This window comes from Pelecanus crispus, chromosome 8 (assembly GCF_030463565.1).
Source record: "Pelecanus crispus isolate bPelCri1 chromosome 8, bPelCri1.pri, whole genome shotgun sequence".
Lineage (NCBI taxonomy): Eukaryota > Metazoa > Chordata > Aves > Pelecaniformes > Pelecanidae > Pelecanus > Pelecanus crispus.
The window spans coordinates 9,395,529-9,420,724 of NC_134650.1; the positions used below are offsets into that span (position 1 = coordinate 9,395,529).

General features: G+C 46.7%; 3 protein-coding genes across 7 annotated transcripts in view; 2 read left to right on the forward strand and 1 right to left on the reverse strand.

The window, feature by feature from the left end:
• Positions 1-728, forward strand: part of CYFIP2 (cytoplasmic FMR1 interacting protein 2) — a 46,849-nt gene extending 46,121 nt beyond the window's left edge. For all 5 annotated transcript variants that reach the window (XM_009483014.2, XM_009483015.2, XM_075715879.1 and 2 more), the window contains one exon: positions 525-728. In XM_009483014.2, the coding sequence (XP_009481289.1) occupies positions 525-692 (168 nt within the window). In that variant the 3' untranslated portion in view covers positions 693-728. The remainder of the gene's footprint in view (positions 1-524) is intronic.
• A 9,389-nt stretch (positions 729-10,117) lies between these two features.
• On the forward strand, positions 10,118-18,135 carry NIPAL4 (NIPA like domain containing 4). Its single transcript, XM_075715853.1, has 6 exons — positions 10,118-10,154; positions 11,950-12,198; positions 14,947-15,003; positions 16,083-16,173; positions 17,267-17,427; positions 17,531-18,135. Exons 1-6 carry the CDS (start codon positions 10,118-10,120, stop codon positions 18,133-18,135), a joined length of 1,200 nt encoding a protein of 399 aa, XP_075571968.1.
• Positions 18,136-23,599: 5,464 nt separating this feature from the next.
• ADAM19 (ADAM metallopeptidase domain 19) overlaps positions 23,600-25,196 on the reverse strand; it is a 32,813-nt gene continuing 31,216 nt past the window's right edge. The window contains exons 22-23 of the mRNA XM_075715852.1: positions 24,437-24,583; positions 23,600-23,671 (exon numbers count right to left, since the gene is read on the reverse strand). Coding sequence (XP_075571967.1) covers positions 23,600-23,671; positions 24,437-24,583 — 219 coding nt within the window. The remainder of the gene's footprint in view (positions 23,672-24,436; positions 24,584-25,196) is intronic.

Consider the following 25,196-nt stretch of genomic DNA (forward strand, 5'->3'; position numbering starts at 1 on the left):
CTCTCTGTTTTCTATCTTGCTTTGTCCAAACTCATAAATTACAATCACGCCCAGTGTTAACCTTATTCAGACTGGACACACTCGCTGTGAGAGTGAGATTTCCATCTGCAGTCTCAGCAGAGAGGCCAAGGTTTTAATTGGCTTGACAGTTGAATCCTTTTTCTCCCAAAGCTTTTCCTTTCTTCCTGGGGTTGGGAAGCTGGAGCTGAGAAGGTGGTATTTCCAGCAACCATCCTGTGATCTCAGTGGCTTTATCAATAAGCAGCTGGGAGTCTGGACTTCAGAACGGTTAGCTTGGGACCACTCACTGACCTTGTTAATGCTCTGTCTTGAGTCATCAAACCCTGTAATGAAGTGAGTCACCAGTCCCTGGGAGGTGCTAAGTGGAACTGTAACACGTGTTATAGCTGCTTTGCTTTAGCAGAGGTTTCCAGCAGCAAGGCAGAGGTACTGGTACTTTCTAGCTAGTCAGATGACGTAAGACTCTCTTCATCTACTGTTTTTCTCCCTCATCATCCCTCCAGCCCTTGAAGAAGATGGCCGACAGGATCAGGAAGTATCAGATCCTGAACAACGAGATTTTTGCCATCCTGAACAAGTACATGAAGTCAGTGGAAACAGACAGTTCCACAGTGGAGCATGTGCGCTGCTTCCAGCCCCCAATCCACCAGTCGCTGGCCACCACCTGCTAGTGTGGACACTGACCCTGCATGGGTTGGGAAGGGAGAAGGGACTGAACCCAGGACAGCTGGGAGGGGTAAACTCAATGGCGTGAGACCTGACAACAAAGTAAGACTGGGTATGCCTACTACACACGAGGACGCATCTTCCCATCTGGCCCTGTTTGAGTGCATGTTCTTCTGTACCATCCCTGTGATCGGTTTTACTTGTAGCTTTCAGACTTAGGGGTGGGTGGGGGCGGGTAGGTGAAATGTGCTTTTCTTCCATGAAGTGGTCCGGTTTTTCCCTGTGATTCATCAACTCAAACACATCACTCTGAAGCCATTTTGCAGCCCCAAACATGGGGGTCGTGGTGGAAGAGCTCCACGCTTCCGCAGTGCCGGGAGCCCACTCCCACAGGCAGAAGCAATGGGGCAAATCAACACCCCCAGTGACGTGCCACCAGCCATGGAGCAGGAGGGTCTGAAGACGAGCCCCTGATTCGCTCTTTGGGGGAAGAAGGGATGAAGGCAGGATGTCATCTGTGGCAGCACTCTGAGTGCGCACAGGAGCTGTGCTGGGCTTGGATGGCTGCATACCCCAGGCTGGGGCTAGCTTTGTGCTCTCTGCCATGTCATTGTTAACATGACTGTTAAAGGGAGCTTTGGCATATGGGTTTCAGAATAGCAATGATGTAGTCGCCAAATAACTCCTCAGCACTTCAGAGAGCTGGGGAAAGAGAAAATGGCCTACCTTTTTCCCTGCTATGTGACATCCACTTATTTTAATGCAAAGGGTTCTCCCCTGAAGACACATCTTCCGTGGACTAAACAAGATTTCTTATGGACTACGGAAGAGGCTGCATTCATGTGAATGTGCTCTTGAATACATTAATTTGGGTGGAAATAATCACTGGTCCTGACAGGCGGCAGGTGTAGTTACCTCGCGTATCCATGATCTTTGATCTTTGGCCAAGGATGAGACCTGGGGTGTGTAATTTGTATATGTTTTGGGATGCTATTTTCCCTTGTTTTAGACAAATTCTTAGTGGCACAGCAACCAAATTATCTTTCTTCAGAGAATGGTGACTACCAGCAGGGCTTAGGAAACTTCCCATCACTCAGAAATGATGTGATTGTTTAGAAGAGGTAAAATACAGGATAAGCATTAAAAAATACCCAGAATTTTCCAGGTTTAAAGGCAGTCAGAGGGAACACTGGAGTCTGTTTCCTTTTCCCACTCAGCTAATCTAGGATCCATGGATACTAAGAGGCAAACTCAGTAGGAACTTCAAGGAGGATTTCATAACTCATGGTCTTCCCTGCTTCCCCTCAGTAGTGTCACTGAAGTGATACAAGAAGTAAAAGGAGATCATACGACATGCTCCAAGAGAAAATTATGCTAGCCTCATCACTGGCAATATTTTAATTTCTCAGCTTTAGTCAGGTCACAGCAGATAATTGCTGTTACAGTATACAGATGTGATAATATATTTTCCTTTCATGCATTTCATCATGCCTTGTAAACTGCATGCTATTACAGATGTTAAAAAGGCAGAGCCTGGGCATTTATTCTCACAGAGAGAACATATAATTAATTAGTAGAAATTTCCCAGCTGGAGTATTTTGTCTTAGGAAACAACAGTCAGCAAACTACTATTAGCAAGAGGAGATGTTGCTGGGTGGGATGAATTTGTTCTCCTCGACGCTCACCACCTACTCCCTTGGTAATCAATAAATACCCCACATGTGAAAAGTGCTGGACATTTTCACACCTTGAGTTTCCTTTAATTACTGAGCCAGACATTTAAAGTGCAGGGAGGAAATTGTGCAGCACAGTAATCTGAAAGTAAAATGAAATCTCAGGAAGTCTGGCTGAAATCTTTGAGTGGCAGGGAAGGACCCAGCCCAGCAAGGCGAGTTGTTTCCTCCATGTCGTCATGAAGAGCAGCAGAAGAGCATCTGGGACTCTGACACTGCAGGGCTCTTGCTCTCTATTTACTCTTCCACTAAGGATGCCAGTTCTGGTTTTCCATCATATTCCAACACTTCTACACTACTGGAGTGAGGGTATTTACAGATATATATTTTTAAAAGGAAGAGGAGAATCAAGCACTTTATTTTTTGTGGAAAACAAGATAAGAGGAAGATAGATCCAACCAAGATCCTATTTTTCCTGACCGAAAATAGTAAGTGCTTGTTATTTTGGTATGAAAGTGTTGCTGAAAAGGTGGCACAAGTCCCTGTCTGGCTCTCAGAGCCACCTCTGGGCACAGCACAAATTAAATGCCCTACTGCGTCTGACATGTTATGGGATGTTGGAGTCTTCTCAGAAACCAGCATGAGCAAGAAGTTACTACAAAAGGATGAACTGTACCACACGGCCCAGCCTCAGCTACCTAGACAAAACAGGATATAGTAAGGTGAATTTAAATGCCTGTTTTCATCTGTTTAGGTCTGGAGTGAGTCATGAGATAGTTTACCTAAATATGAATATCACTTTGCATTCTTTTGCTGTAGTTTTGCCAAAATAATACTTTGAAACCCTGCAAAACACAGTTGTGTTTACTTGAAAGAACAGGTAGATGAAATCTATTTGTTGCCCTCAGATTTGCTGGCAAAAATGTAAATCCCTTCAGATTCCAAGGGATTAAATGTTTTGAGCAAAATGTCAAAAGTGCATGAACAAAATGTAAAATGTTTTTGACTGTAGAGTGTATGCAGATGTTTTGCCTTGTTGCTCAAGTAGTATGAGATATCAGCTAGGAATAATCTTATGGTCTTCATTTCTGAGGTTTGATGTTATTGTCCTTTTATTATCTAAAGGATGCAAATAGTCTTTAGCTTCAGTTCTCTAACCCTCCTTGACTGTGTATGAGAAAGAGGCCCAGGCATAGGTCTTTAAAGAACTCCATGAAAATGGAATTTTTTTCCTCCTATCATTTTTTTAATGTCATAATTGTTAATGGAAATAGGGAGCAAATTTGTAACAGTAGGGCTAAATAGTAACATTGCCATGGGGTCAGGCATATTCTCCACACTCGCAGACTTTCTGCCAAGTTTGGGTGTCTTCCTTGCAGATATGCTCAAATCCTATAGTTTTCAGCCTTTTACAATCTGCAGACCCCTAATTTTTTTTCCTATGTGGACCCCTGTCTGGATACTTTAAGTCCACTGACTACGGGCTTGCTTTTCTACCTATATTTTCCTGCTTACTCTGAAGTAGTCTGCAAACCCCCCAGGATTTACCAGCCACCACTTGGAATGTCTACTTCAAAGACAAGCTGTTGGCTTGATACAGGAATTACAGGGGGGAGAAAGGATGGCCTGTGTCATGAATGAAGTCAGACTAGGTTATTTTGATATTGCCTCTGGCTTTGACATTATAAAATGTGACTATTGGCAGCGCACATGCCTTTCTTGGATGATGCTACACTTGACTTTCAATGATACAATAGAAAGGGGAAGCAAACTAGTTCAAGCTCAGCACTTCAGTGGTTTTCCTTTTAAACTTTGCACTTATTAGCATTGAACAACATGTTATTCCTTTTTCTCCTGCATTACTCCAGTCCAGTAGGTTCATGTGTGTTTGAGAACAAAAGAAAAAAGAACTGAAGGTGTAAAAAACCCAAGAAAATATTCTCAAAAGCTCATGTCAAATGTACCATATTTGTATGAAAAGCTGCTTGAGTTATTTTGTACAATGAATTTTATTTATGGTGAGGTATATTTACGCTCGTGATCTGATATGGTGTTAAATTTTTGATCCATATTTGCTATGCAGCTGAAGATGATATTTTGGTTTTGTATTATTATTTTTTGTTGTTGTTCTAAAATTCAGCTAACAGAAGCTTCCATCTCCATTAGAAATGCTTCTGCAAGAGTAAAGCATCTGGTACCTGGTGATATGTCCCGTAACACAGCAACCAACAGTGTGTACAACAAATGTGGGATGACTTTTGTGATGAAGAGAAATAAAAATTGGGCTCATTCATGAAATGGGCAGACTTTACCTTGTGGTGTCATTATCATTGCAATATCTCTTATTTGGGGAGAGCCTCCGATTGCACCCGGCACAAAGAAGCAGCTAAGAGGAATAAGGGCAGCATTTTGTAGATAAAAACATCGAGCTTTTGTCAAAACCAAAGAAAAAAAATGAAGCTTTGTGGCCAACACCAAAACAAACAAACAAATTTTCCTATTAAAAAGTTAATAATTTTTGAGAAAAACATCCTTCCACAACAAATTTTCATTTGAAAACTTGTTTTAGTATAAGAGGTCTGGGGGAGGGAAAACCATATAATTATTTTTAATAGATTTGACAGGCCCTACTCAAAGCTAAACTGAGGAGCTAATTTCCTCTCATTACCACAACCTTGTCAACTCAACAGGGGCCCTTTTATTCCAGAAGACTCTCCTTACTATTTTTTTCCAAATTTCCATTTGAAACCATTCTTAGGTTTGTGTTAAAAGCATCCAAGGAGGAGCCGTGGTTGTTGACTGCAGAAGGTGCAGTGGGAACTGAGGGGAAAAGACATTCGGGGAGCTGAGGAATTAGGGTGAAACAACTGACGTGCATCTGTGGGAGTGGGAGCACCTATGCTTCATCAGCTCTAGACAATACTGTAACTGATGTTCCCTTTCATAGCTTCTTCCCAAGGTTTCCTCATGGGAACAGCTTCCTAGCTTAAGAGGAATAAAAATGCAATGATTCTTCACATAAAATTGGAAGTGAACTTTACATCATGACCAGGCAACTCTGTTGATCCTTCCAATGTGCTTTAAGTCACGGGACATACGATGTGCCTGCAGCTTGGTGTGTAACATACTGCTGTCGAGGACTATTTGCCTGATGGTTGAAAGTTGCCCAATGTTTACTGATTTCAACATGGTTCTGCAACGGGAGAGGAGAGCAGGACTTTATTCCTTACTCAGCCGTTGATAGGCAGGTTGTTTGGTCAAAGATACAGGCCCACATCCTTCTTCTTCTTAATGTTTCTAAATACATTTACATCTTCAGATTAAAGGCACTTCACCAATGCAAAGAACAGTTCATTAATGATTGTTTTAGCCTTTCAAAAGCATAACAAAATGACCCTTTCTGTGACCCCTTCTACAAGCCAGGAATGCCTCTGACATCTAGTTTTGCTTGATTTAGAGTTCTGATGCAAACATCTGGCAGATAAGAGGTCTGCAAACAAACAATCTGCTGATTACATGACACTGCACCTCGTGGCACCCAGTGCAGCTCTGATGCCTCAAGGCCTCTGATGCCCACTGAACATGCACCTCCTATCCATCACCAACCCACCACTCCTGTTCTGCCAACATACATGGTCTACGGGCCCACAGTGACCTGGATCACTGAACTGATCTGGGTAACAAATTTAACAACCGTGGGAGAAACAAGTTGGGATGTGTTTCACGGCTTAATGACCGTGGACCACTCAGCTGCTCCACAGCACAGACCCACAGGTATGTGCACTGGCACAAGGAGAGCAGTACAAGGGTGGGAACCCACCATGGGCATGACAGGCTTGGGAACTCTCCATGTTGGTTGGTGTTGCCTAAACTCTTGTAGCACGAAATTACAGCTTCAGCCACTGCAGACACAGTACCTCGAGACAGGCTGAATTAAAAGCTGTCTGCCAAACAAAGTCCAGTCTTTCAAGCTTTAAGTATCCTTTCATGTAGTGCTGCAATCATCTGAACACCAGGCAATTCCCTTAACCCCTACACAATCAGGTCATTGTCAGAAAGAAAGATTTACCCTCTCTTTGAAGCAGCAAATAGCTCCTTGGAGCCCTCAAACTATACAAAGCCATAGCAGAATATTGCAACCCTGTTCTGAAAGTTTCCACAGGAACCATGCCTAGCAGACATCCAAGGGCAAAAGTTTCCATCACCTGTTAGCAGGATACTTCCACCATTATTTGTAACACAGGACAACTGATACCCAGTATTTTTCCATAATTTTTTCCAGACCAGAAGAGATGAGCAGAGAAGAGCAGGGGAAAGAAAAGCCTTTTGATGTTGCTAAAGAGGTTATTTGCATGCAAAGCTGTCTTGCTCTACCCCCTGGATTACAGTCAAGTTTTTTGGCCTGGAAACCAGTATTTCCGGAGGAACTGCGTTGTTAGAAGACGAGCTGCTAAGGAAGACTCCCTGATTTCTGATGAGTTATTTTTAAGGGAACATCTGATGTGAGTATCAACCAGTGAGGTCATAGCTTGGAGCTGAATTCCCTTAATTACAGCTTTCCCATTAAAATGAGGATATGAAGCAATAAAAGAGGCATTGGTTGCATCTCTGCTTCATTGTTATCAGTCTCAACTTGCCCTTGACTAAGCGTAGTAGGCAATTCCGTGCCAATCCTACCTGGCTTTTAACTCCCATATTGCCATACGCAGCCTTGCTAAATCCATCAGATGCAACTCCTGTGACTTAGTGATTGTAAACACCACACCCCCGCAGCCCCTGCACCAGAGAGAAATACGTGACACACTTGTGTCCCGTGGTTGACTGCAAGATCTGACTGAAGCTTCTCCCACAGTGGTGGCAACCAGGCATGCTCCTTCCCTGATGCCTGGTGGAGTCAGCTCACGCTGCGGCGTCCCCTCCTTTTGGGACCTCTTCTCTGTCATGTCTCCTGTCTTCCCAGAGCTGAGAACAGCTTCTCTGGGAGGTCTCACCCCTTGTCAAATCTGGCAAAAGTGGCCCATAGGGTCAAATATCTTTGGGGATGAAGTGGGGTACATAAACACATGTGTATGTAGTCACATTAGCCCTTTGTTGTAGGAAATCAAGCTGACGGGAAGCTAAAGTTGTGGCCCAAAGTGCCTTTTGCTTCTGACTGCACCACCCCCTCTGCTGTGGGAGTCATTTATGAGGTTGCACTATGACCAAAAAGATTATTTGAACCCCAGATCCCTTCCATAAAAATTTGCTCCCTCCCCAACACCTCTCTGTGTGCAGTGGGGAACTGTGCTCAGCACAGATGCCAACAACGCTGACCCACAAAGGCTTGGAAATTGTTTTGGATGCGGTTTAACTGCCAATAACCACATCACCATTAGGATTCCCCAGCTACGAGCAAGACCTCAGGGTGCTGGAGAAGGTCCAGCAAAGGGGAGAGCCCCCCAGTGCCCCTGAGCACCAGAGCAAGCAGGCAGAGCAGCCTGCGAGGGGACGGGGTCACAAAATCCTCCAGCCAGCCGCAGGCAGGCAGCACTGCAAACACAGCAACACTTGTCCCACTCCGCCATCACTTCGGTTTCTGCAGTCAGCCTCATATTTATACATTGCATGAATAACTCTTAACCAGCATCGGTGAGTAAATTTACTAAATACAGGCCAAATCCTGCCATCGTTGTCTTGCCCAGGGTGCCTTTTGCCTGCATAATATGTAACAGCAGCAGAAGTTGCTCCCAGACCACTGATAAATCAGTGCACGTTTCATTTCCTACATCAAAACCCACTGCCACACGATTTGGCTTGATTATCAAGTGATCCTGTGATAAAGGGGAGGACATGGGACTTGGCTGGCACAGTCTCTCCCAGCCAGTGACCTGCAGGTCTGTGACTGATGAACAGACCTGATTAAAATCAAATGACTCACAAAACACTTGAACATTACATTTGCTGGAGAAAACAGTTGTGCAGAGATAGGATCAGGCGCTGAGTGAAGGAGCCATGCGGTGCTAGCAATGCTGCAGCTTCATGGTCTAAGGGCAATTTCTGTAGTAACAGGTAATATATTTTATGGGGGGGGAAAAGGCAAATTTTCAGACATGTTCAGATCCTGCAGATTTTACATCTTTATATCGCCTTATGACAGATACCATTTCTACCTATAAATATGGGCTGGCTGAAGAAAAGCTATTGGTTTTACTATTGGTTTTACTTATCTCTGTTGACCTACAGCAAAATCTGGCTAATGGCTCCTGCTGCAACTAAAGGGCTTTTATATCGGCAGTAGGTTTCTGTGTACACATGGCCACCGTGCACAAACACAGGAATAGAGGATGTCGGCAGAGGAGGGTGGGGGATGAAGGCAAAACACACTGGCGTGCAACATGCTCTGAAACATTAACGCGCTAATATTAGCAAGACAGGTTTTGGCTGCAGTGGGATGGGGGTTGATGGGGGAGCTACAGCCCCCGATCCATAGTATGGGCTGAACCACGTGGCCATGATGAGGCCTGCCAACTAAACAGTCACAAAATAAAAAGGTGTAAAATGAGTCCAAGTGATGGAGGAGGCCATGGGCTGGAGCTGACTTTCTCAGTGCTGGGATTCAGCGTGGAGCCAGCTAAGTCTTCAATTACAGCTGCTGCTGCTGGTGAGATTGTGTCCTGGATCTCTGATCTCCTTTTGCACAACACTTTACAGCACAAGAGTGTCCTTGTCATTACACACTCATCTTTTGTTGATATTTCTTTTTCAAACGCACCTTTGCCTGGAGCCTGGCCTTTCCCGCTACAACCCAAAACTCAGGAAGGTCCATTAAGGAAATTCAGCCTGACCTTCAGCAGAGAACATGCCTTCGCCCAGTGAGTACCTGATGCAGGGAACCCCACACCCACCGCAAAACTTCCATTAGGATATATCCATCTTCCCTAGACCTCTACATGTTTCTTAGCCCCGCAACCTCGTCCTTCAGTCCTACAACCTACTGCACACGGCCATAGTACTAAGTGGAGAATAATGAACACCAGTGCTTGAAGCAACAGGACACTTTCTGAAATGTTTCCTTGCTATATTAACTGCAGTTACAGTCTCTTTTAGCAAGAGAAGATATCTTTCAGGAGCACCAACACTGCTCAGGATTTAATTTCTCCTGTTTACTTTTAATTTCTGTTCCACTGCTCTCCGTGCACGTATGAAGTCCACAGCCTCGCAGCGTGCGCAACCTGCTCAGAGCACACCCAGTGTCCCACAGCTCAGCCCCTGCGACGGGGCTCGCGCACCACCCCACCAGAAGCGCAGCCCCCTGCCTTCACAGCACCTTCTCCCAGCCACTGCAATACGAAAAACCTGCTCCAGAGGAGAAATCCCTGTCTGGGCTCAGCCAGGGGAGCCTCGTCCCAGATCCGTGCAAGGGCTGTGGAACCCACCTGCTGCAACCACCGGACCCCCCATTCTCTCCCCCGGCAGCCCCGAGCAGGCAGGGGACAGAGGGCCAGGGCAGCAATGGGGCCGTGCCGCCCGGGCTGGGCGCAAGGGTTACAGGGGACGGTGGCCGGCCCAGGGGAGCGTGCAAGGCTTGCACGGGCATCTGCCGCCGGTGCACCGAGCCCGGCGACGGGCCAGCCCCGTCCCGGAGGAGGAGCCGGCCGGGCAGGAGCGCTGGCAGCCCGGCCCAGCCCTGCCCAGTCCCGCCAGCAGCGGCTTCTGCCCTGGGCGCCGGGATGCTCTGAGCCGGCCGAGGGACGGAGGAGACGAAGCCGCTGGAGGAGATGGAGCCGCTGGAGGCGAACAGCAGCTGCAGCAACGGTGGGTGCACCCCGGCCCGGCCCGGCAGCGCGGGGGGGAGCGGGACAAGCCCCGGGGGGGAGCGGGACAAGCCCCGGGGCTCTGCCCTGCGCTGCCCGCCCCGGTCCAGCGGCCCCGCGGGAGGGTCCCCGGGGAGGGGGCGGCAGCCCTGGTTTCCCGCCGCGGGGGCTGAGCCCGCTGCACCCCCCGGCCTTATTTCCACCACCCCCCCCCCCCCCCCCCCCCCGGCTTTGGGGCTGTTCTCTGTCACTGCTCTGTTTTATTGGCTTTGGAGCGGGTTGTTTTTTTTTTTTTAGGTCTGTATAGGAATGGGAAAACTCCCTTTATCCGTAAGCCCCACACAGCCTGCTCTGCCAGTGGCAAGTGCTGCTCTGTGTCAGCCTTACAGTGCTTACAGAAAAGATAGGAATTTTTTTTTTCTTCCTTTAAAGATTACCTAGTCGAGTCCGTAATCACCGCATCCCACTGCCTTGTGCTTGTGCCCAGTAGCACACTGCAGAGACTTTTAGTCAGCTGAGGAGGCAAGATGTCCCCCTTATTCCCCAGGAAATATTTCCACAATCAAGGATGTTTTCCCATTAGAAGAGAAATCTATTAGGGAACCTTTTGAAACTTGCCTAGAAAGTAACTGGATTTTTTTCCATTAAAAAAAGTTTGGATCCAGTTTGGATCCAAATCCTCAGCTGCATGTGCCAGGGACAGGGGGTGCAGCTGCAGAAGATCTAAGCCAGCCCCTTGGTTCAGGAAAAAGGTGGGACCCACGCCCAGGCTGCCAGCAGTACTGTGAGCGGCTTAGCCACTGCATACCCCTGCCTGCAGAGACACAAATACTTGCTCCATAATTCCTATGTAAGTTCAGACAGACAATTAAAGTCTTTTACTACAAAGGGACTTCCGTGATGCTCCACCTGGTTGTTCTGTTCCCCATGGTCACAGTTACGCTGTCTTTACTACACTCAGAGTGAAGATTGCAATAGAAAGATGTGCTGGGTGTGGTAGGAGCGTGAGAGTAGGAAGAAACTCAGCAATTTTCCCACCCACACACAGCAACACACCTTGACTAGAGACATGGGGGTTTAGTGCTTTTGGTGTTAACAGCAGAAAACCGTGCCTGCTTTCAGTCCTTCCACACTGGCAGGACTTGGTGTGCTTTATGAGCACTCAGGCACTCTGCAAATAGGTAGAATAAAACCATTAGACAGTAAAGGCACTGTAGAGATGAAACTTTGGTCCAGGACCAGCCTATTGTGATCTTACAAACAATCCCATGGCACTGCTCAGTACACAGAGCTGGAACAGATGCACAGCTACAAAGTACTGGAATCACTCCACATTAAACCCAAAGCTGTAAACTGCGGATGAACTGGCAGGTGCAAGGATTAGTTGGCTGGAAAGCACCAAAGCCTTTGAATCAACAAGGTTGAGTGTTGATAAATGTAGTTCAAGCTCATAACGTTGGAGTTCGGTGGAAAGACTCTGGCATAGATATTTGGAAATTCAAATTACATTGTTATAGTGGACCTTGTGGCCTTCCAGTTCAGTGTGTAGACTGGCAGACACACTCAGTGTCAACGAGCTGCTTGAACTGCGCGCCATCTGTCACTAACAACTTGCCATTTCCACATGTGAGTAAAGAGGTGTCCTGAGTTTTTTGAGAGCTGGTGGGTATGTGCTGTTAGGGTGACAGCACGGGTGGCTGTTCAGAGGGACGTCTGAATGAGTCCAAAGGCCAACAGAGGCACTATTGATAGTCATATCAGTAATTTGCTGTTTTATCTCCACGGTGGTGTCACAGGGTCTCTGGTCACCCTTTCGTGCCTTTCCCACCGGGTCATGTGCCAAGTGATCAGTGATGCTGACCCAGCTGACTCTGTCCAGGACAATGGGACTTTGGATAACTTCTGGGTAACTCAGCTGGAAAGCAATTATGGATTCTACATTGGCCTGGGCTTGGCTGTCTTCTCCAGCTTCCTCATCGGAAGCAGCGTCATCCTCAAGAAGAAGGGGCTGCTACGGCTGGTGGAGAAGGGAGGCACCAGGGCAGGTAAGGATTTTGTGGGGGGCAGGAGGGAGGAGGTCCATCTGTTCCCAGAATCACACACATCACCCAAACTCCAGCACTCATAAGGCAAGGGAACACCTCTGGGTACACGTCAGCCTTCCATCAGCAATGTAAATAAAACCTTTTGTGGATGGATTTTTTGTGTGCGAGACCCGAAGAGCAGTGCTGTGCTGTAGCTAAGGAGCCAAGTTACAGAGTCCTGCATTGGAAGGGCTCAGCTAAAAGCAGCATTCCCGTGCCTTGCACTGCAAATAGCAAGTCACATGCGCTGTGTGATCAGATGTGCACCCACCAGAAGAACAATACATGCTCATCACAGCTCTTACATGGGAAAGTGTGAGGCCAGGAGGAAGCAGAGTGTTGAAAGCTCTTTGAAATGGGCCCCTTTGCTCAAAGACGCAAGTTATCACTGTGCCACAGACCAGAGCAGAACAGCACAGCTCCGTGACCCCACTCTTGCTCTCACTGATGCACTAGGCAGCTTTGCCACCAAGTCACTGAGACAAGGATGTAGCCCCGTGTGCTTTAATTGCATTAGCAAGAACCATTTACTAATGCAGAACTGCATACCTGTGATCTGCATGAACACTGCTTGTGGTTTCCAGAAGGCTACTTCTGAGGTATGTTGTTCAACAACATGTAGATAACTTTCCTCTAGCACGAAGCTCTTAGGGCGAGGCATGTGTTTATGTGCATGTATCTGTGGATGGGAAATGGTGGAGAAGCACTGCCTACAGCGGAATTGGATGCATCCCATCATTACAAATATGCGCTCTAGAAGCAGCATAAGTCCTACCTGGCAGCTGACCTACTTGCATAACTACAAAACAAAATAACTAAATACTACTGCTTCCCAGTTCTGGCCTAGGAACAACTCTTAAATCATTTTACAGAGGAAGTAAATATCACTGTCCCCATTCTACTATGTCCCCATATGGGGACACAGAGGCACAGAATGATGAAGTGACTGTCCAGAGTCAACCAGCAAAGCTACCAACAGCACCTGTGCTGCAGACCAGTCTTGAGTCCATCTCCATCCTCTGCCATTAGGCTGGCCACATACAACTGCTGAACTCAGATGGGTTTGCTTTTTGGCATTATATTTGCACAATGAAATACCAGTATTGTTTCAACTGTAGAAGATCTCTCCCCTCTTTCCCTCTATGAACTGCTCCCACAACAGAGGCAAGTGACTAAAACAAGAGCAAACCCCTCCCTATTTTTCAAACTGTTTAATCGGGAATTAGAGATTAATGACAGAAAACTGCAGCTGACAAAAAGAGTTCTTGAAAAAAATTCCCCAATGAAGAGGGGAAAAAAAAAAACAAACCCCAAACAAATAAACCAGTAATTTCTAAGGAATGCCAAAGCATAACATTTGAACTTCAGCACTTGTGAACTTGTTGAGGAACCAGAAGAGGCTGAATTCTAGCAAAAGATTTTTCCACACATACTGAACTCCTCCTGTCCACCTCTTCATTCCCTCTTTCCCTATCTCACCCTTTAATCTCTCAGTCCCAGTGTTTCACCCCTGCTATCTGAGCACATCACTTTTCTCCAAGGCAGGTCAAACACTGCTGCTACCGACAACTCCAGTCAGGTCAGACTTACCAAAAACATGGGCTCTCTCTGACCCAGCAAAATCAGGGTTCACAATGTCAGCAGGCACAGGCTCCTTACATCTAACAGCTTGTGGGTTAAGACCAGAGCTGGATTATTTCCCAACATAATATGTCCATTCTTCTTCATTTATAGGCACATTTTCTTTCATTTAGTTGTTCCAATGCCAGGAATCATTTTTCATCAGAAATGCTCAGTCACATAATGACTGTTCCACATCAAGTTAACATTAGGATTTCTGGCGGTTCAGGCTGAGGCACTGTGATACAGCTATGATACAAAGCAGTATACAAAAGGGGCAGATAGCTTCTGGGACAGGATGCAGGGAGCCTTCACCACAACCGTACAGCAACAGGAACTATGGCACCACACGCCCGCACAGAGCAACCAACCAGTTTTTCCCCTCTTCATCCTTCATAGCTATAACCCCTGCTTGAGCTGGGTTTGCAAAAACTCATTGCCTTACCTTACTGCCCATGCATGAGACTCTGCAGCGAGCCGGTGCAATGCAAGGTGAAGCACAAGCTCCCCACAGGCAGGGTGCAGGCTGGCAGTGCCTCAGGGAGCAGCCTTTGGGTGGGGGGCACCTAGCACAGAGCAGCCCCTGCCATCCTTTGTCTCTCTGCTCTGGGAGCACCCCACAGGGAACAGACAAGTGGAACATGAAAGATGAGACATGACTAGTCCATGGGAGCTCAGCTGGGGTGTTGATTGCTGGGTTTAGGGGCTGATGCACCCTGAAAAACCAGTGAGGATAACCACAGCTCCCAGGGCTGAATGGCAGCCCCAAGCTCCATGCTGCAGCATGGCAGGCTGGACCCCAGGCCAATAACTTCTGTGGCTTTGGGGCAATGGATGGCGGTCCCATTGCCAGCCAGGATTAAACCACTGCTTCTACTGTATCTGCATTGTCCAGCCCTAAGTGCCAGTTTCCGCTAATCCCTTGATTCAACATAATTTCCACATAGGATGGCATGTCTGCATGTTCTGTCCTTCCTTGTCACACTCTTCCCCTTGCAATTTATCCCTCTCCAAAGGGACATTTCTCATCTCTTGCTCTGAAGAACACGGTTGTTAACTCCTGCATACCTGTGTGCTTTGCTTCCTCAGGAGACGGGGGCCACGGCTACCTAAAGGACTGGCTCTGGTGGGCTGGCTTGTTAACCAGTAAGTAGAAGCCATTTCCCTGGGTTTGCAGCTTTTCCAGGGTCTGTCCCTGTGAACCAGGTGTGGAACAAACCCAGCATCTGGTGGCTTAAAACCTTTTTTCTGGCAAGTTTCCCCATCCTCAGCAGAGGTACCTCAAGGAGAGCAGAGGCAGTGAGCTATACAGAATCTCCCTCACCATCCTCCTGCAGGGCTGGTAGAACTTGCTAGCTCAGTTTTACCTGACCAAAAGCATGAAAAGCCAATTTTTAATAAGGCAGCTAGCCGGTCTGCTTGTGTACCAAGCACCGGGCAAACAGCCTCCCATGCATGCCTGTGGGCTCCGGGAAAGGTTGCTGCTGCAGCACAGGGGAGATAACAAGGAGGCATTGGTAGCAGCTCATTTCTTGAGCAAAACCTGAATTCCCTTAGAACAAGCCTTAAAACCTTTTTCTTCATGCTGCAACATTACAGTATCTTCTCAAACTGGACTCATAGCTGCACAGAGAGCAGCAGATTTCACAAGAGGGTTTTTCAGAGCAGTCTTTGGCTCTCACTGCTGCAGCAGCAGCTCAAAGTGCTCCCACCTTGCTCCGCCCCTGCAGCTCCTGCTGCACAACCACTGTAGCACAGCCCATAAGCAAGCAAGCATGCAATACTCACTGCTCAGGGGACAAGGACAGCTCAGCCACAGGGTGACACCACAGCCCCAAGGGGACACTTTATAAGTGAGGAGCAGCCGCCTAGCACTGGGGCTCCCAAAACTGCCCACGCCCCAGTTCATTACCCAGACACACTGCAGCTGCCTGGCTGGGCATGGGGCTTTAATGAGTTAATAGGGGTCAGCTGTGACACAGCCAAGCCCTGGCACCCACATGGAGGAGGGCTGGTGGTGCCAGGGCTCCAGGGATGCCTCTCTGCTTGCGTTAATTTGTAACAGAGAGATTTGCACCCACTCTCTGGCCCTGTTTAGAAGCAGCATGAAACTTCCATAATAAAACCCACTCTCTAACTGACATCTTACTCGTTTGCAAGCCCACAAGAGAAAACACAAAAAGTATACTGCAACTCACTGGTTTATTTTTCTTGTGTTTGTTTAGTGGGTGGAGGGGAAGCTGCCAACTTTGCCGCCTATGCCTTTGCTCCTGCAACTATTGTCACGCCTCTGGGGGCTCTGAGCGTGCTCATAAGGTGATTTATGTGTCTATAGTTTGCAATTTGACGTTTTTTATTTGCCTGTTTGTCTTGTAAGATAGAAAGACTTGAAGTGATGCTAGTATGATTTATTCTGCTGAAAGGCAAAAATGTCTCAGTGTTTTCTAAAAAAAGCTCTAACAGTCGTTGTCCTTTTGGGGGATCATTTGGAAACCACTGAATTATGTAGCCCTTCTGGAAATGCTGCATGTGGATAGCAGCCACATACACTTCAGGTTAAATTATTGCAAATACCAGTGTTACTTCCTTCCTTATTCCAGCTCTTCAGCCAATTCAAGGTTGGGTTTTTTTGGTTTGGTTTGGTTTTGTAGTGAACAGTACTGAAAATCTAAAAGGGTCAAAAATATCAGTCTTATTTTTAAACTGTCTTTTGTTTGCCTTTTATTTTCTAGGCTTTTAGGGTGCTCTGATGTTGTGTTTTTGTACTTTTGTCTGTTGCTAAAAGGGCTGAAACCCTATTTTATTTTATTTATTTTTAAAAAGGAGATTCATATCAAAATACATGACTCCAGGTACTGAAGGTTTTCTAGAAGGACTGTTATGGTGAAACACATAAGCAAACTGAGAGTTGGGACTGCTCTGGTGTCTTGCCCCAAATTTTTATGGACAACAGCTAGGTATTTTTGCAGATATATCTATAGCTCCAGTACCTTCAGAGTTTCTCTGGGGCTTAATAGTTCTGATGATTTAGTTGAAATTAATGTAACTCTTCTGTTGTTAGGTTGGGGGGGGGGTCTGTTATACTGGTCCTTGAAGTCATTTTGTTGGGCACTAGAGGCTTCATAATACCCGACAGTTCATGAGTGAATTTGGAGACCTCAAAAATATTTCTGAAGATGTGCTAACGCATTCAGCATTTTTTCACCTTAGTGGTACCTGAGCTGTGAGCTACAGACCACACCTGCATCTCTGCAGTGTCAGCTGTCAGTGGCTGCAATGTGATTGTGTATTACTCTAATTTACTCCAGATTTTTGTCCTTGTATCACATGAAGGCATTCTTTACCTTATTTTAGCTGCTGTTCCTTCTTTAAAGGACTTTAAAGTACCAGCTTTGTCTGTCCTGTGCAGTGCCATCCTGTCTTCGTATTTGCTTGGAGAGCGGCTCAACCTGCTGGGAAAGCTGGGCTGCATGCTGAGCCTTGTGGGCAGCACCGTGATGGTGATACATGCCCCAGAGGACGAGGAGGTCACCACTCTGGATGAAATGGCTTCTAAGCTGAAAGAGCCAGGTAACACAGGAGGTCGTGTTTTCTCTCTTGGGGCCGGGCAGCGTGTACTGCTCTGTCCCCATCCCTGTCACTCAGTTTTGAGTTCTTTCTCTCCCTCTTCCAGGTTTCCTCACTTACGCTGCGATCCTCTTGGCTCTTTGCTTCCTCTTGATCTTCTACCTCGCACCCCGCTATGGCCAGAGCAACATCCTCATCTACCTCACCATCTGCTCCGTTATTGGTGCCTTCTCTGTGTCCTCAGTCAAGGGCCTGGGTATTGCCATCAAGGGCTTCTTTGCTGGCCGGCCTGTGCTGCAGCACCCGTTGACATGGATCCTAGTCATCACGCTGGTGGCATCCATCACTACACAAATTAACTACCTCAATAAGTCTCTAGACATTTTCAACACCTCTTTGGTGTTTCCCATCTACTATGTGCTGTTCACCACCATCGTCATCGCAACTTCCATCATCCTCTTTAAGGAGTGGGTCACCATGACTGTAGTGGACATCATTGGGACAGTTTGTGGCTTCCTCACCATCATTTTGGGGGTGTTTTTACTCCATGCCTTCAAAGACATGGACGTCAGTTTAGGGAATCTACCACAAGTCCTCCAGAATGGACAGCAAGCGCCAGTCACCCGAGATGACAAGAACATCCTGATAGAAGTGGACAACTCCAGCATCGCCCCAGAGGATAAACCCAAAGTATTCATGATCTACACCTAGTGTGTTGTATGCAAGGGTGTGGAGGTTGGGTGAATGGGTTGATGTCAATACTCCAGTTGCTAGTGAGCAATTTAAAAAAGGAAAAGCAGAACGTAAAGCCAACAGTGTCTTATCCAAAGCTTGGTAGAGTCAAGCCAAGTCTTTCTTTGGGCATTTGGCTTGGATCTTTCTCATGGTGTGGCAGCAAGGGGTATGTTTAATCCTTCCTGAGCTTTAATACATGCAGCCACTGAAAATTAAAATCTCTTAAAATATGATACTCCTGGGACAGAGCTCCTCTTTGAGGCCCCTTCCCATCTCTTATTCTTGGCAGGGCTAATGTTTACTCTTGCACTCCTTCCCCGGGGTGGCCATTGATGTGTTTATTTCCAGGCCCTGACTGAGTCATTGATTAGTGTTTTTGTCTTTTTTTTTTCCTTTCTAGACACTTGCATGAACGCTAAAACACACACCAGTATCTCAAATGGAGGTGAGAGACAAGGACTGAATGGTGTACGCCTGCTATTCAGACTCTGCTCATCCATGTTAAATTACTTGCTTGGCAAATATGGGACAAGAATATTGGTGAATATGGGCAAAAGAGCAAATTTTGGAATAGGTGCTCACTTAGGCTCAGTGGCATGGCAGGACCTTTATGGCAGGACCCAAGCCATAAAGTGTTTTTACAGGACCGTGGCAGAGAAATCTTTCCCAGTTTTTGGTTTTTGTGAGGTGCAAGAGTTTCCCTGCGGCACAGGTTAATTAGTTTTATGTGGGTTTTTGTTTGGGTGTTTTCCCTTAGCAGCTATGGTGCCCAGGCCATGTTGGTGTGGTTGGTGAAGCAGCTGGGCCTGATCCAGACCTCACCGGAGCAAGGGGCAGCCCCGACTCAGGCTGGGAAGTTCTGGCAGGGTAAACCCTGTGTCAGGAGAAACATTGCCACCGTCTTCAAGACTTTTTGTGGTCTATGAAAATCTTTTCAGCCTGCAAGAGCAAGTGGCTGTAAGTTTTAAGGGTTTGTTTGTTTTTTTTTTTCTTAGCAAATGTCTTGACCTTGGAGAGCCCCCAAACTCTTTGAACCCATGACCTGTCCTACTATCATTTAAGCCCAAAAGCTTTTTTGTTGTTGTTGTTCAGAGGGAGGTATGAGCTGTGTGTTAAAAGCCAAACAGGTGTAAGTGGGTAATGCTCTGCAGAGCTGTAGGGGTGCGGCTTATCCCAGAGCAGTCCCGTTCACCCCTCTCCATCTCTCTCAATATAGTATGGATATTACCTGGACTCTTGCTCATGGCTCACCTTCAAAACCCCCTTGGATTTGTATCAGTGGTGAGGACAAAGGGATGAGAGAAATAACATTTTGAGCTGGAAGGTGAAAAAGGAAGGTATTACCGCAGTTAAAAGTTTCTGCCATCTTGCTGCTGGGTCTTATAGCAGCACAGGGAGACTGGCGCCCATTTGCTTACAACAAATCCCAAACAGGGAGCTGCAAAGCCTGAGCTGGCTTTGCCAAGCTGGCTCGGTCTGGAGGCATCTCTGGCTGGATTAGCCCTGGACCACAGCACACACTGATGCTGTCTGAGATGCTGACCTGGTTACACCTGGGTCTGAGCATTGCTGAGCAAATGCAACTTGGGGCTGAGGCAGGGGAGGAATATGTAATCTCTTATTTTAATAACATTTCAGGACTTTCTTTTTGGAATGTGGGAAGGGAAATAAAGGCTTTTTCTAAAAAAAAAAACCTTTGCAGGTGGATCTGAAAGTTTTTAATGATTTCTCTGATCTTACTGGTGTAGCCCCAAAGGATAAACAGGCTGAAGGACAGCTGAGTACAGCAGCAGGAGCATCTGGGGCAGAGAGTAAAACAGCAGCGACCTCCTTTGGTAGCAGAAAATAATCCAAGTAATTCATTTTAGCTTTGTTTTTGGTGCCCTAATTGGTGTAATGCTTTAAGCATTTTATTTTAGAAATAGATTGTAAACAGGACTCATCCTTCTCAACACCTGGAACTGCATTTCATAAAAGCCATTCCTCCAGCTATCCTGTCATCTCTGGACAAGTGCCACATATAAGATGAAGATTTGAACCAAGGTAACGAAATAGCACACAGTGACAGGATATTTGTTAATGACAACTAACATATTTATTAAAACTAGGCAAAAGGCACAATGAATTGCGTTCTTCAAGTATTTGCATAGATGCACAGAAAGCATTATTGTAAACTTATTAATATGTGGACACAGGAGAAAGTGAGATGTATTTTGGTATATGTTCTCCCAAGTAACATTATCTTTCAAAAAAATCAGGTTTTACCATCTTTTACTCCTCCTGCAGTTCCCCTATTCTCATTCACTCAACTTGCACACATATGAAAATTTAAAAGGACTTACTTAAAACTACCTTTTGGAGACTTTATGGTATCCCAGAAATAAAGTTTTCCATTAGGGTTTGGGCACATCCAGTTGTTCTCTGAATTTTGTCTGTCTGGGGGGCATTTTTTAAAAGCTTGATTCCCATGCTCACATGAAATGCAGTGAAAATATTCTTAGTGCTTTTTGATGGCCATTTGATAAAGATCAGGGGCTGTAGCAGAAGTATGCTGCTGTCTTCAGCAAGCACTCAGATCTAAGATCAAGTTCCTGTGGTTGAATCCGTACTAGTACAGTGTATCTACAGTGTGTGCCCAGCTCACTGCTCCACCTGTGAGCAGTAAAACTTGCCATTACATAGGTACATTAGCTGCACCCCAAGAAAGAACAGATTTGGGGGTAGTTTATACGTAATATAATCCAACTGTAGAAAAAGACATATAAAGATTAGGAAGCTGATGTATTTCACTTGCCATCCCTTATTTCAGAGAGAAGTATTTTAGGTCGGTTTGTTTTCCAGGCATACAGAAGGTAAGAAAAGGTCCAAAACTATCAAGATAAGGAATAATCAACTGGAAATTCAAGACACACCCTGTGTACTGTTTCCTTGTGGAGAAAGAGGTAGTAAAGTTGCAAAAACTAATGTGGTTTAAGTCATCCTACAGATATACTGCTACATATAACTACAAATTTAGTGAGTGCTCAGGGTTTATCTGTTTTTTTTCTCAATCAGTAGAGCTTAGGGACAGAGAACCATCACACAAGACTTTTTTTCTTTACGCCAATAATACAGTTTCTCACATGTGCAGCAGCAATCATACTGTTTGAGGATTTGTCCATTATAAATCAGATAACAACAGAACCATTGTAACCATAGCTCCTGTGTTCTCTTAGAAAATAATTTCAAGGAAAAAACAAAAAAAAATTGGCATAACAAAAGGTCTTAATTTAAAATTAAATCCAGAGGGTAGTGGTCAACAGCTCGATGTCCAAATGGAGACCAGTGACAAGTGGTGTCGCTCAGGAGTCCATACTGGGACCAGTGCTGTTTAATATCTTCATCAGTGACACAGACAGTGGGATCGAGTGCACCCTCGGCAGGTTTGCAGACGACGCCAAGCTGAGTGGTGCAGTTGACACACCAGAAGGACGAGATGGCATCCAAAGGGACCTGAACAAGCTGGAGAGGTGGGCCTGGGCCAAGTGCAAGGTCCTGCACCTGGGATGGGGCAACCCCCGATATTAGTACAGGCTGGGGGATGAAGAGATCAAGAGCAGCCCTGCGGAGAAGGACTTGGGGGTACTGGCGGATGAAAAGCTGGACATGAGCCGGCAATGTGCGCTGGCAGCCCAGAAGGCCGACCGAATCCTGGGCTGCATCCCCAGCAGCGTGGGCAGCGGGGCGAGGGAGGGGATTCTGCCCCTCTGCTCCGCTCCGGGCAGACCCCACCTGCAGCCCTGCGCCCAGCTCTGGGGCCCTCAGCACAGGAAGGACATGGACCTGCTGGAGCGGGTCCGGAGGAGGCCACAGAAATGATCCGAGGGCTGGAGCCCCTCTGCTCCGAGGCCAGGCTGGGGGAGCTGGGGGTGTTCAGCCTGGAGAAGGGAAGGCTGCGGGGAGACCTGAGTGCGGCCTTCAGTGCTTAAAGGGGGCCTACAGGAAGGGTGGGGACAAGCTTTTTAGCCAGGCCTGTTGTGACAGGCCAAGGAGCAATGGTTTTAAACTAAAGGAGGATAGATTTAGACTGGATATAAGGAAGAAATTTTTACCATGAGGGTGGTGAGGCACTGGCACAGGTTGCCCAGAGAGGTGGTGGAGGCCCCATCCCTGGGAACATGCCAGGCCAGGTTGGACGGGGCTGTGAGCACCCTGCTCTGGTTAAAGCTGTCCCTGTCACTGCAGGGGGTTGGGCTGGATGAGCTCTAAAGGTCCCTTCCAACCCAAAGCATTCTATGATTCTATGAAAATCCTGAGAAAAAATGTACAAAAGCCCAAACTGTTAGGAGACAAAAAAAAAAAAACCCAAACAAATTCATAAGGGAGAGTCCTCAGGGTCAGAACAACCAGCTGCTTAAAATGCACACAGACAGCTCTCTCCATCCCCATCCTGAAGAGAAAACCTGGATTAAATGAGCTGCCCTACAAAAGCACCATGTGTCATATTAATATTTCTGCTGTTTTACCACCTGGGCAATTTTAAGGTAAGTTTCTCACTGGTATGGGGAGCAGGCAGCCCATGCTGAATTACTGCTCAGCACAGACCGAAGCCTGAGGAGACACATGCAAAAGTGTCTCCTGATTATCCATGGTACCGTATGCTGGAGAGGAGATTTCAGGCTTTTGCAGAGCTGCCTTCTGTCCATTTGCTCTGTTATCTTCACCAGAGAGTCTCCCTGTTGTACCTTGACTGTGTCCCAATGACACGGATGAAAGTGCACAGGCCATGCTGGGGATGCTGTTGAGTCTTACAGCACTGGGGAAAATAATTATTCTGCTCTATTAAAGTGAATCAAAATCCACAGTGACCCACAAATTATTTTAACCAGGAATATTTCCATGGTTTGCTCCCTGTTGTGGCCCTACTCGCCACCCACTGTAAACTGAGAATAAGCTGAAGAAAGTTATCAATGGCTGCCTTCTGCTCTCCCAGGAGGCAGCGGTTTCTGTATAGCACCAACGTAAGCTCCTGCAGCTGTGTGGATGGGCTGAGGAAGCCAACAGGGCTGGGTCTTACATGAAAGCCCATCAGGGCCAGCACCTGCACTCACAGCTTGTTCTCCCTGAAAACATTTAAATAACTGATTAAAAACATGTGAAGCCCCCATCACCCCATCCCTGCATTGGATATTGCACAATAATATTTAAATACCATATAAACAAGTCATCCCGATATGGAAAAGGCTATCAGGAGAGAGGTTTGAGTTCAGCTTGGCATGTACCGGCACAGTTCCTGGGGGCACTCCTGCCAAGCCTGACTGCAGCTTCTTGAGTCACATAGGAAACAGGTGAGGCTAGAGGAGAGGAACTGAGACACTGTCTGTGTCTGTGAATGTTTTTTTGGGTGATGAAGGCCATCCAGTCCCCTGTGAAGGTCAGAGCCAGCCAGGAGGAGACTGCTTCATGAGTGTCCACGGGAGCCTGGGTGTCCCACTTTCAAGACGTTTGCGGCTCCAGCTGTCCCGATGCCATTCTGGGTGAGATTGAAAATGGAAAAAGAGGGGTGAGCACTGATGAAAGAGCAAATGCTGCCCTCTCTCTCTTCTGGAGCTGATGTGACAGCAGGCCAGGGGAAGCCTGTCTCCGTTCACATGCATTCATACCCTAACGCATCATGTAGGAAACTCTCCCACCAGGATCACACTTAAGTTCATGCAGTTTTTTCCATTTTTCACAGCTGGCCTCAAGCATGTTGTCAGCTGGAGACAACACCTGTAGTGTGTGGAGTGGAGGCCTTTTGTGTTAAGGGGTCCAGCTTGCAGGGAGCTGAACTCAGCGATGCAAAGTCCCTTACTAATGGTCCTTCTTAAGGACAATTTTGGGAAACAATCCTGGCATAGAAAGCATCTCCTAGAGAGGGTTTCTGTTCCTAACTGGGGTCCTCAAGCCCTGTGTGGACCTTCCTGTTTTGCTGCTCTTCACTAACCATTCTGGGTCACACACACTTTCATTGCTCAGCCTCACTTACACAAATATTCTATCTGAGGAAGTGCTCAGGGATGTGGAGGACTGAATTAACTGTTTTGCTTAACCCAGTAAATGCTTAATAAGGAACAGGTAAAAACAGAGGCCCCTCCAATAAAGGGAACCAACCCAACAGCCTTTTTGTTTCCACCCACCAAGGCTGTGCATGAAGGTGTATGCAGTGTGACAGCAAGGTTACTCCCTTCAGAACAGTTTTATTCCCTGGTAATGAGGGGATGCTGCTGTACTTCCCATCACCATGTTCAGTGCCTACCTCTGCCGCAGGCTGGAGTTGTCCTGCATTTCTGGCGTGCGCAGGAGGCAGTGAGATGGCAGGGCTGTTCCCCAGCCAGGCTCTGGGTCTGGCTGGGACGGGATTATCCGGCAAAGCTCTTTGGGGTGGCCGGGGCCTAGAAATATCCTACACAAGAAAGAAACAGTGTTGAATTCTCAGCCTGGAGAGATGCCAAGACTGAAAACAGAGATAATATTTTTAAGTTTTTGTAAGTCTGAAACAGCAGATTAGGTATGTGGCTGCACACCTCAAAGTCTCTGGTTTGTAATATCCCCAGGGATATTACAATCTAATGGCTGCATGATGAAAAACAGGAGAAACTTCATAGACTGGGCAGGAGTTGCCATCACAACTCTGCCTGTAGCACCCCTGCCTGAGACAAAAGGACTGAAGGGACACAGGTAAAACCATGCTTGCTCTCTGAAGCAAGGAGGAAGCACAGATGGTTGCCGCTATGGCTATCATATTATGCAGGTGATCACTTATCAAGTTTCATGAAGACCGATGGCCTCAGGCTTCTGGGCAGCTGGCTTCAAACCAAGGACAACCAAACAGGGTAACGGGATTACCTTGTTCTCCCTCCTAAATGGAGCTGCGGGCTGAAAGCACATCATAGTATGGCTACTAGAGGATCCAGAAGTTTTAAGCCATGAATTTTGCAAGTAATAGGGAAGCTATGTTCCAGAACCTTTTAATTAGCCACACTATTGATGCACTTAAGGTTGGAAACAAGTTTCAC